The sequence below is a fragment of the Anneissia japonica genome, unplaced genomic scaffold (genome assembly GCF_011630105.1).
Source record: "Anneissia japonica isolate Jap-2015-1 unplaced genomic scaffold, ASM1163010v1 scaffold520_len173684_cov151, whole genome shotgun sequence".
NCBI classification, from domain to species: domain Eukaryota; kingdom Metazoa; phylum Echinodermata; class Crinoidea; order Comatulida; family Comatulidae; genus Anneissia; species Anneissia japonica.
The window spans coordinates 30,915-43,659 of record NW_022728898.1 but is presented as its reverse complement, the minus strand read 5'-3'; the positions used below and the strand labels follow the sequence as shown (position 1 = coordinate 43,659).

Sequence of the window (12,745 nt, the reverse complement as noted above, 5' to 3'; positions counted from 1 at the left end):
ATAAATAAAATAAAATAAATAAAAATAAAAATTGTTGTGTTGCCCTTAAGTGTTAAAAGTCGAGACTGTGGGTCGGCTGGTCGGATTTTTTTTTTCTTATTCTTAGTAATCTGAAATAGAATAGGCCTCAAACCGCAGTCCCTATTATAAAAATACGAGGCCTAAGACCTCGTAGGCACCACAATAGCATGTGGCAAGCTTGCCAAACAAACAATATTCAAATTAATGACGGAATAAATACTAATCAGTATATTGAAATAAATTTAACAACTAATAAATCTGCTTAAAGAAATTATTTGAATAAATTCATTTGGAATGGTGCTGTATTTTTTTTTTAACATTCGATTTTTTTTTCTAATTCCAAAACAAATAAAAGTATGATGTTACACATTTCAATTTCAGTAACGTTTAACCAGTACCCTAGTGGTTTCATCAAACTGGCAACCCATCACCTTTCTTTCTTCTACTTTTCTAGCTTGAAGAATTCGCCGTAGAGGGCGTGATTTTTGACTCGAGCAACCACTAATTGTCAATACCTAGGTATCTCTAAATGTAATCGTGGCTTCAGCTCAGCTCCAATGTTGCGTTGATATATCATCGTCGCTGCGCTCGGTTCTCAAAATTATCAAAAATACATGTCTGTTTTAGATTTTATGTTTTAAATGTTAATTTCGGAAATGGCATTTCTCGAATTTTTACTTGAGTGAAAAGAACACATTTGATCAAAATAAAAAAAAAAAAGGCGACCAGATTTTTTGAAAAACTTCGGTCGATCACAGAGGGCAACACAACACACACACACTCCTATATATATATATATATATATATATATATATAAATCATCAAAGGTACATATACAGTGTTTAATAAGGACATGATTGAACATCGTAGGCTATTCAACAAATTTAGTTCCATGAAAAATCATTGTGTAATAAAATGCCTCCAACAGGATTCGAACCTGCGACCTCTCGCTGACAAGGCGAGTGTCATAACCACTAGACCACGAAGGCTTCGTGGTTGAACAGGTCCAAATACCCGTCGGGAACATTGTATTACACAATGCTATGCCTCAAGAGGGCGTTCGGCCAGATAAATCTGGAAATACGGCTAGAAATACTGTCGTATATTATATATATAAACGCTGGTTATTGATTATTCATGATATTCAACAAATAAAAAAATGTTCCTCGTGGGTGATGTATACCCTGGCGACTACAATAAAATTGTTGCTATTGTTTCATGATTGCTTACCATGTTTCAGTTCATTGAGGATGAATTGAATCAGCTATCTAAAACTAAAGATTTTTCTTACTTTATTAGCGACAAGTAGATTTCATGTAGTGATTTTAATCTGATTGCTAAATAAATACAAATTAAATCAAATAAATTTATCTTCAGAGGACTGGCGGCCATAATGTATATAGTAATCCCAAGTTTGACTTTAATATTTTAATTGATGAATTTGAGTCACTTCAATATAAAAATTAAGCAATCTTGAATGAACTCTTCCTTTTCTATATGCAGTAAAACATTTTGTGTAACATACACCCAACATAATTTGATTCATACAAATACAAAAACATATTTAACAGCCTTTGACGAACTGCTGAAACAAAGTTATACACGAATAATTGTTCAACTTAAGGTAAAACACAAAGTACTTGGGAGAACATTATTTAAGCAATTATCTATGGTACAAAAAAAAACTTAAGGTAAAACTCAAAGTACAGTACTTAGAAAATCTATTTTAGCAATTATCTCTGGTACAAAAAAAGATATATAGGCTTAAGCTCTGTCCAGACTATCGAATTTTCTTTGACAAAATATAATGGAAACTCCACCTTCTAATTTGCGTAGAGAGTGGACAGAAATAATTATGTGCAGTACAGAAATAATTCTGTCCGCACAGAATTATTTCTGTTCTGGACAAAATTATTTCTGTGAGAACAGAAATAATTCTGTGGTGACAGAAACAAAATTAAATAGTACAGAATTTATTCTGTACTACAGAAATTTAGAAAGTAATAATTCTGTAGTACATAATTATTTCTGTTAACACAGAATTAATTATGTACACAGAATTATTAGTAAGACAGCAATAATTCTGTGGTACATTATTTCTGTAACCACAGAATTATGCACACAGAATAGTGTGACAGTAATAATTTTGTTGTACATAATTATTTCTGTAACAACAGAATTAATTATGTACACATAATAGTTTGACAGTAATAATAATCATTTCTGTAACAACAGAATGCTATTTAAAGACATCATTAGCAGTGTCCGGCGCCCTTTACATCTGAGGTCGAAATGCAAGATTCTGCTCCTTGTTTATAAGCACTCATGCATGAATCTGCCGAATATCTTGCTCACATACTTATTTGTTACCAGCCTGTGCGGCAAGGTCTTAAATCTGCTGATAAGTGCCTTATATCTTCCCCTATTTGTAAGACAGTTTGGGGTACTTGTTCATTTTCTGTGGCTGGTCCCTCTTGGTGGAATGAAATCTCACTTATAATTCCTACTTCTGTATCGGTTGGGCATTTCAAATCTGAACATAAAACTTTTCCTTTCAGTTCTTACTTCCAATTTAGATCTTGTTTTTTTTTTGTTCTTTTTTGTTTTCTTCTTCGCTCTTTGTCCTTTTATTCTTTTTTGGTTGGGATTACATGCATTTTGAGGTAGCGGTGCCGCAAGTATCTCCATATCATGGATGATAGATACGTGCGCCTACTAAATCTCCAATTGATTGATTGATTGGTTTTCCACATAAAATATTTGAATACGGTCTATATAATTATATAAAGTTTGACATTCAACCAGCCTATCTTGCGATGGATTATAATTGCATAGTGAAATGCTAAAAATACAGAAAATACAATAAATAATACCGATCTTTTTACAATTAAAAAAATGGTGCATATATTGCACCAGGTTGTACGGAGATGAAGTGTTTAAATAAGCTAAGGGAAAGGTCACCATGGCTTATTAATTTTCCACTACAATGCTCTAAATAAATAATATTGCAAAATCTACTAATAATATACAGGTAGTTTGAAGATAAATTATTTCATTGATGTTTTCTTAAACCTCTAGAATCACCTGAAATAAAAAAAAAATAAATAAAAATTAGAATTGTAAGAATAACAATTAAAATATATCAGCTTTTTCTAATTAGTCATATCACAAAATACTATCATCATCAGTATCATTTACGAGGAAGACGACGACAACAGCAACAGCAGCAACAACCACTAGAACAACGAGAACAACAATAATATTAATAATAAGAATAATAATAATAATCAATATAATAATAATAATAATAATAATAATTATTATTATTATTATTATTATAGCAAATTATAATTTATTTATATGTATATTTTCATAAAAACTTACGAGGGAGAAGCAAACATATACAAAATTGCCTATCAAAACTATCAGAAAGCAATAATTACAAATGGTGAAAACAAATTATTATTACTATCAAAATCGTAAATACATAAAAGATATTTAACACTATCACGTACGATAAAAAACAAATCTTTAAAAGGCAACCTAACATGTTCACAATATTTAACATCAAACATGGATTTAATCAGGGAAAGATTATAGGTGCACAAAAATTAAATAATAACACAAGAAACCAAAGTACCTATAATATAAGATGGTCCATTATTAAACACATACGAATAAAGGGCACGGGAAGCGGAGTTATTACTAAAAATATATATGTGATATAAGGTCCAACTGAAAGCATTTCGTGTTTAAGGTACATTAAAAACATGGATAAAATTGGTGTGCCGACAAAATTTATGAATCATCGATTGCGGCTTTCATAAGCTTATTTTAATACCTATCTAGTTTTGATAATAAGAAAAGCGCTTAAATCAATACATTTATTGCCATGATTTAAAATAAAAATTAAGAAAGAATTCCGCAAATGAAATTTCATATCAAGATATCAACATATTACCAAAAAGCAACACTCTGTAGAGAAAAGAAGGGAAATTTCCTAACACATTGAGGTTGTAGTATTGCAAATAACACCACACCTGATAAGGCCACTCACAAGATCTCGGTAGAATTATGTTAAAAATGAGAGACGAGGAAGGACCTCCTTGTCTTGTTCCCAGTTGTTAATTATTTATTTTCATCTATAGTATATTTACTTTTGCATAAATACTTGTAAACTGGTCCTCACGGTATCTTCATAGTGGACAAAAAGTCCGATATTGAGGCACGAAAACACTATAGAGGGCGCGCTATATTTAAAACCCACTTCCAAACACGTCACCAGCTTTGAATATTCAATGTTTTTAATCATCCAGTAATACTGAAAACTGGAAGATATCACTGAATATTCATGGCCTACCCCTAATTTGGTCATGTGAGAGAAGCCTGGAACCTATCGTTTATAATTACACGTCATAGAATTCGCTGTGAAAGCCGACGAAGGTAAGCATGTAATTTTCATGTTTTTTTAGTCCAAATTTCGGGTTTTTTGGCTAAAATGGTAGATAATGATATCCATCATTTGTTCAAACTTACTTTATATTTATGTAATACTTAATTACTAAAGAACAAGTTAGGAAATTAAAATTTTTTTTGTTTTTTCTATGAAGGTTAATGTACCCCTCTTTTCTGGCGGTAGTGCAGCCGGTTTTGAGCATTGTAGGGGGCATAGCGCTGTACTACACGCCCAGGAATCGGATCGTTGAGGACGTTGCGTGGGCATTGTCTGGTCAGTTTTGGGCCAGGCATATGGATGTGCATACAATGAATAGGCATTTATTAAATCTTGGCCTATTTAACCATAGGCCCTAGGTTTAAACTAGGCCTATTAATTAGAGTTTTTAATGTAGGCTAACAAACACACATTTATCTAATTTGATTTTTAATTTATTATTATTATTATTTTTTTTTCCCTACCACCAGACGTCTATGTTCACCACCAATTCCCAGGCAGGTACACATAAAGCAAATTTTCAAGTGAAGTACAGTTTTTAGTAGGCTTCGGTCTACAGTATTTTAATCATGCTTGTTACTTTTTGATTTTTTTAAGGAGGTGCTTATTCAGTGCCAGTATTTTGAGTGAATTGAATCTTATTTTATATAAAATCAGTGCAATTAATTATTGTATATTAATATAATGTCGTCAGTCAACTGATTGTTTTTTACATAAAGTTTTAGTATTTTTTGAATTGAAAAATAAATCAAACTATATTCCTTATTCATGCAAGTATAGTTTATCCAGTGGTAGCCTTTTTTTTTTTAAAGTCAATTGATTTCTATTCAATATTCTTAAATATTTTAAATTCAACTCATACAATCCTGTCGATAATATTAATTACAGTACTGATTCAATAAGTTGTATTATTTTATTAACATTTTACAATTTTATCTACAATATTTTAGGTTTATGCTACCACCACCTTGAAGACACCGTGTCCTATTTATAGAAAAGTAAATATTATGTATGAAATTGAAACACATGAATAATAAAAAGACAATTAAAATGAATTATCTTACTGTCTGTTGGTGGACAGGGTCCTCGCATTACAACCGTCAGTCCTGGATCCTTACAGGAATCTAACTTCAGTAAACATTCATTTGCATACGTTATTCCATCACTTCCGCAGACACGTTTAAATTCAGTTGGACATGTTCTTTTGCATATTGGTCTATCTGGATCTGAGAATTAATAAACAATGTTATTTTTAAGTGATGTTTACATGTACGTCAGACTGCACGTACCAAATAAATATTCTACAAAATACTACCTTTAACATAAAACTCTTATTACTTCAAATACCTTTAACTTGGATGTTTGTCTCACATCTGCCAGTGTGTACCTCAGACAGTTTGATGCCGGGTTCTTTACAGCTCACTGCATTCAGCCAACAAGATGAAGGATATGTCTTGCCGTTATTACCACAAACAGGTTGGAACACAAGAGGACAGTATTGAGGACAGTGTACTGTAATATAATACAATTATTTATTGATTTAGACAAATATAAAGGCAGAAGAGGGCTTGGACCCTACGTATCGAAGTAAACAATGAATCTATATTACTTTTGCCTTATATAGTACTTCAATGTGTATATATACAATTCACCGTGGCTAGAGATACGGTACCGTATCGGAACTTCCGATTGCTTAAGGTACGGTATATGATATTACGTCATGATTAACCAATAGAAACGCCGATACATGCATAACGTCATTCAGTGCACTGCTGCTGCAAGAGTAGTGAGTGTGTGTTTTAGATGGTTTTTAGCAACGATCGAAGATAAGAAATTTCGTTCGTTCGCGGGTGTTGTTGACAAGCTGTGATTAATATTCTGTAGCCCGAGGCCATACAGCAGATAAAAAGGATAGCAGTTTTGCTAGATTTGGCGACATCAAGTGACTGAGTAAACTATTTTAATAGTAGAAAAAGCTAGGCCTTAGCTACCCCTGCTCCCTGTAGTATACGCACTGAAGGCTATACTACAAATAAAGCTTACTCTCACTGATAATTACAATCGCCATGTTGCTTGGTTGGCTATTTCAATCAGCAATAATAACTAGTGCCTACTTCTATAGGCTTAGGCTAGGCCCCTAGTAGTTGCACTACAGTACTAGGCCTAAGCCCAGCCTAGTACGCCTATAAAATAAGCATACGCCCCTAGGCGGGTATTCGGCCTATGACATAGGCCTAAGCCTAAGTAGACCATTCTCTATGGTAGACCATAAAATGCGCAAGAATAACAGAAAGGACTTTTAACCCAAACATTGTGATAAGCCCCAATCGAAGTACATGAAATGGGCCTATTATGACATAAATTTGATCGTAACTGTTCGCGCCACACGTTTCCCATGATCGCGACGTCGACTTTGCAAAAAAGCCAAAATCGAGTTGGTCATTTCTATTGGCTAATCATGACGTAATATCATATACCGTACCTTTAGCAATCGGAAGTTCCGATACGGTACCGTATCTCTGCCACGGCGTATAACGCATAAAATTATAATTGTTCAAGTTTTCTTAATTTTTTTTCAAGGCAATGCTTATCATGTGTTTTTGTTCATGAATATTCATAATTATGTAGAGACAAAAACTTTAGGTGGTGGGGCACCATAGGAAGTAAGAAGGAAACGGCATACTATTTTTTTTAGCCAATACTAATTGTTGGTATATAGGTTTCACCCGGTACTGTACGCATATATAAATAATTCAAAGTAACTTACCTCGACCCTCCGCCTGTCTACATGGACCATCGTATTCCACAGCAATCGATAAATCTTTTTGTATACATGCATCTCTTTCAAGATCGCAAAGCGAAGAATAAGTTTTTCCATTACTGGCACATAGTTGTGCCTTAGGAAGAAACGGTGAACAATAGATTTTACAGTTTGGACTTGGAACTGTTGTTATTGATGCTGTTAGACTAGTAAAAACCTGTGTTGCAGTTAACGTTGTTCCAATAGGTTTTGTGGTGGGTGGATCATGTTGTTGCGTAGGAATCAACGGCGGTACTTTGTATAAAAATAAAAATAATAAGATAAGACATTACACAATTATACAAACAAAATATTATTGTTATTGTTCATATCATTAGACTATTATGGCATACTATCAGGCCGACGACGGCAGTAGTAAATACTGTAAGTCAGTGTTGTGGGTGTATAAAGACAGATAGACAGATTCCATGCACCAAGCGGTAAATATTTTTGCGAAAGTTAATGAAAAAGAAAATGTGTTATTATTGTTTTGTGACATGCTTATAAGCTTAAACACACGCCGAATTAAAATTAAACTGAACATTTTTTTATGACTTACTGTGTGTATGACGCCTTTTACCGTGACTTGGTTTTCTATGCCGTCTTTCAGTACTTTCGTTGTCATATTTTTTATTTCTTACATTTTCTCCAGAAGAACGAACATATTTTCTTCGATTTCTTCTATTTCTTCGTCGTACTTTGCCTCGTTTTCTACCATTACTAATAGGCCTGTTTCCTCCTTTGCCACCTTTATTATTCATATTTGAAGGAGTGCCGTTTTGTAATACATGTTTTCTGTCAAATCTGACTTGTATTTCTGGCCATACATCTTCTTCACTATCACTTGAATCGTAATTATTATACGGACTATTCACTTTGTAAGTGTATTGGATGACTGAAAAGAGAACAATTAAATGTCAAATTATTAAGTGACCAAATGTAAATTTGAACAGGAGTGAAACAAGGTGATATGATGTCAGGTTTTATCTCCCTGATCGTGGTGGGTTGGATAATGAAGAATGTAACAAAAAGAATCAATACGGGGATCAGATGGAAGTTCTGGTCAAAATTGGAAGATTTTGATTTCGCAGATGATATAGCCTTTTTATCACCTACCATTAATCATATGTAGATAAAAATGACAAAGGTATATCAATATGCATCGAAGACTGGTTTGAAGATAAATAACAAGAAAAAAGAAGTTCTTAGAACAAACAAACAATAGGATTGAACTGGAAGATCTGCAGCTGAATGATGTAGTGAAGTTTACCTACCTGTGTGCTACCATCAGTAATGAAGTTAGAGGGACAGAAGATATTCACAATAGAATCTGCAAAAAAGGTCTCATTCATGAAACTGAAACAGATCTGGAATTCAAGAAAGCTCATTAAGACCCAAGCTAAAGCTTTATAAATCTCTGGTAGTTTCTGTTCCTTTTAACGGAAGTGAAACATGGAAAATAAATGATGGGGACAACGAAAAGCTTTTACACATTCAATTTTATGTGTCTAAAAAGAATACTGCAGATTAGATGGCGATACACCATCTTCAATGAAGAAATACTCAGAACAAAACTAAAGCCTATCAGTGAAGAAGTGAGAATAAAAAGGTGGGAATGAATTGCCCGCGTGCTAAGAATAAAGAAGGAGAGCCATTGCATCACTGCACTTTCATGGGCACCCGAAGGAAGAAGAAAAGTAGGGCGACCAAAAACAATATGGCGCCATACAGTGGAAAAAGAGAGGGGTAAACTGGGGTGGACATCCTGGAGTGAAGCTGAAACTGTGGCCAGAGACAAAGGACGTGGACAGAGAGAGAGAGAGAGAGAGAGAGAGGGGGGGGGGGTAAACCTGTGGCCAGAGACAGGGGACGAGAGAGAGAGAGCCTTACAGCCTTATGGGCCACTGGACCCGAAGAGGATAAGTAAGTAAGTAAGTAAACTTGAAGTAGGACGGCAGCAATAGAATATTTAAAATGACCAGGGCCTTTGGAATTCATTTGGTTAACCAACCTTGGACAAAAGTGACAATTTGTGGTGTTGGTATGTCAGTTTGCTGAACATCTAATGTTGTGAGCACAAAAACAGATGTACGGAGAAATGTTTATCAATATCGGTTTTTTTTTGATAAAGTAAGAATTTGTTTATTTTAATATTTTAGGAGCAGGCGTGTCCTGTCTGATAAATGGGGAAATGTGATAGATGTAACAGACAAAGATACACACCTCAAAATCCAGAGGTGACGGAACTAGGGGGTGCTGTGTTATGGAGAGTAATGTGTGACCGGAAATGGTCTGCAGTCAGTTGGTTGTTACCATGTACCAGTGATGTTGGAGTATATAGTGCAGCAATATGAAACTATATATGTAGGCCTAATGAATGGAGTGTGTGGCGCAGCGTGGTGTTAGACTTCTGATTGTGAAGTCGGGAGTTTAAGACCGACGTACGCTTGTCGCATGCTTCTTAGGTAAAGGCCAAATGATGAAACGTCATAAACATACACAACGTTTCCCAGGTTGTCTACCTGATTTCCCAAAATTGTGGGTGTTATAAAAGGTTAGTAATACGCCACCTCGATGTCAGGGCGGAACGTTTATATCTTTTCTTCATAATTTGGATCATATTATTATAGAAAATGAAGCAGGGATGCTCTGCAGGTTTTCACCAATCCATTATATATACTGATACAAAAATGGATTAACTCGTTATAAAAAAAAAATAAATAAAATAAAAAAATTGTTTTTTTTTTTAACTCATCCATGCTTTCCTTGTTAGATATTCACTAGTATTTCTAGGACAGATCTTATCTAGCATGACTTCATATTTTGTATCTTTAGCTCATGACCCATCCCATATCATTCCTTCACCACATTTACTCTTATAAGTTCAACTGCCAGACGACAAAGTGTCCCCTTCGGGTATCTAGTAGACACAAAAGCAGTACTTAGTGGTGTCTCTGGCACTGCCCCAGTTCCACATCTTGTTATCCTCTTCATCAACGACATAGGTGAAGCTATCACGTCTAACACCAGACTCTTTGATGTGAAATTGTGTAGGAGTGTGTGGCGCAGCGTGGTGTTAGACTTCTGATTGTGAAGTCGGGAGTTTAAGACCGACGTACGCTTGTCGCATGCTTCTTAGGTAAAGGCCAAATGATGAAACGTCATAAACATACACAACGTTTCCCAGGTTGTCTACCTGATTTCCCAAAATTGTGGGTGTTATAAAAGGTTAGTAATACGTCACCTCGATGTCGGGGCGAAACGTTTATATCTTTTCTTCATAATTTGGATCATATTATTATAGAAAATGAAGCACCTAACAAAACACAGTACTCAGGGATGCTCTGCAGGTTTTCACCGATCAATTATATAATATACTGGTACAAAAATGGATTAACTCGTTATAAAAAAAAAAATAAATAAAATAAAAAAATGTTTTTTTTTAAAACTCATCCATGCTTTCCTTGTTGGATATTCACTTCAGGGCTAAAAATTTTCAAATCTTTCGTATGAGGAGGTTAATCCGTTAGTCCTGTGTGCACGTTAAAGAACGCTGTAGGGTTGTCTCCCGGTGTACCACTCAATCACTACCAGAAGGACCCGACAGGAAATAAGCCTTTTGCAGACTTTTGTGTTATCCCTGGTGTTTACACCGAAAAAAATCCAATCCAATCCAATTGAATAGTGTATTCTTATGATTTTGATCGTGCATTTTATCTCTGTAAATCTTTTGATATTGTAATTGTTGATGCTACCTCAATTGTGTGTGCCACTGTTAAAAAAGTGTACATCCAATAAATTTGATTTAATCTTTTTTTATTGAGACCTGAATTAAAACAGTATGGGCATGTTTCTGCTGAAGAATGCCAAAAAAAAAAAGTTTTGTTTTTTTTTAAAAACGGTTCGGAAAGTGTTTATAAACAAAAACTGGGTTGTAACCAATTTTTGACTACAGGAAAAACGGTTTTCTATATGTGTGGTCTTTGTTGCGATGACGTCATTTTATCCCAGAACGCGGTTCGTACGGCGGAAATGCGGTCGATCTGCCGCCTGAACTAGGGCTAGGCCTATGGCGGTAATGTAGTATAGTATTCTTCCTCCTGCTACAGTGCTAGGCTATGGCCTAGTTTCATGCAACATTACAACATGACGACAAGACTTACGTACCATCGGCAACAGTGTGTTGAATCCCGCCTTCCACCACATAGGGGGTATTGTCCAACATGTCATAATACGGACAAGTTTGCCTGTCATTACCGGACTTACCATTATGGTCCTTTGCTAGCGTGTACGCCCGTCGCAAACGCTTAAGCCTGTTGGTTAATTGAACCGTTGTCAACTTTACTCCGAACTCCTCTTCGTCTTTTCTTACTGTGCGTATCACTCTTGCTTCCTTTTAATCTACCCCCTACTTTCTCCTCTCCCCACAAAGTTATAACTAATTTTGTAATTTCGTCGTTCCACATTTTCGCGCGGTTGTGTTGCTTTGGAAATTCGTGTGGAATTTTGACACCGGGAAGTCAAATCGCGACTGGTAATTGGTTGCAGCCAAAAAGTGCTCCCCAAAAAAACGATTTTCCCCATAAAAAACGTTTTTTTTTTCTATCGGACACGGAATGGATTGCGTTTTTTCGAACCGTTTTTTCGATCGGAAAAAACCGTTTTTTTGTCAGTGGTACCATTTCTACTAGCAGAAAAAAACCCCGTTTTTTTAAAACCGTTTTAAAAAAACGTTTTTTCTTGCCAGAAACATGCCCTATGACAACAATAATAGAACCATTGACAACTAATCAACGAAAATAAATAATTATATATAAAACCAAAATAAGTACGATAATCTCGTCGAACCACTGTGTATAATACCCAGTGAATGTTTTGAAATCCGGAACTACAAAGTAGAAGGTACAAGTTAGTAAAACATTATTTAACAGTATGAGTCTTAGAAAATACACTGAATAAGAAATATACAAATTTGCATTGGTTCGTACCAGAAATATTAAATATAACATTTCCAACTTCTAAATTATTTACCATCGTTAACACCACAGGTTCCGTCGTGTTGTTTTTGTAAGTTTCGTCCTTTTTTGCAGGCCTTCTTAAGCAGTTTACATTCACTCGAGTATGTTCGTCCATCAGACCCACACACCGGCCCTGACCGTAATTTTCTCGGACACTTTTCAAGAATACGATTACATCGTTCTGTAAACAAATATAATAACAAGTAATGACGTGTACGTAATAATATATTCAAAGACTTTCTTAGGTCTTCCTTAGGTTCTCGGAAGCATTTCAAAATTTCTCGAGCGTCTTTGAACATTAATAATGGATACCGGCGCTATATAAATGCATTTGATTGATTGATTGATTAGGTAAAATGTCTGCAAAAATATAAATATTTGTAAATTAAATATAGGCCTATATTATTAAGGAAATTACTTTAATATACATTCACACACACACACACACATACC

At 34.8% G+C, this 12,745-nt stretch overlaps 1 protein-coding gene and 1 non-coding gene across 3 annotated transcripts in view; both read right to left on the bottom strand.

Annotated features, from left to right (window-relative positions):
• Positions 1-937: 937 nt before the first annotated feature.
• On the bottom strand, positions 938-1,010 carry Trnat-ugu. The gene has a single exon. It is a non-coding gene; the product is annotated as a tRNA-Thr (tRNA).
• Positions 1,011-1,065: 55 nt separating this feature from the next.
• Positions 1,066-12,745, bottom strand: part of LOC117114561 (agrin-like) — a 28,107-nt gene continuing 16,427 nt past the window's right edge. For both annotated transcript variants that reach the window (XM_033258237.1, XM_033258238.1), the window contains exons 2-7: positions 12,306-12,473; positions 7,834-8,169; positions 7,242-7,529; positions 5,822-5,986; positions 5,539-5,700; positions 1,066-3,105 (exon numbers count right to left, since the gene is read on the bottom strand). In XM_033258237.1, the coding sequence (XP_033114128.1) occupies positions 3,074-3,105; positions 5,539-5,700; positions 5,822-5,986; positions 7,242-7,529; positions 7,834-8,169; positions 12,306-12,473 (1,151 nt within the window). In that variant the 3' untranslated portion in view covers positions 1,066-3,073. The remainder of the gene's footprint in view (positions 3,106-5,538; positions 5,701-5,821; positions 5,987-7,241; positions 7,530-7,833; positions 8,170-12,305; positions 12,474-12,745) is intronic.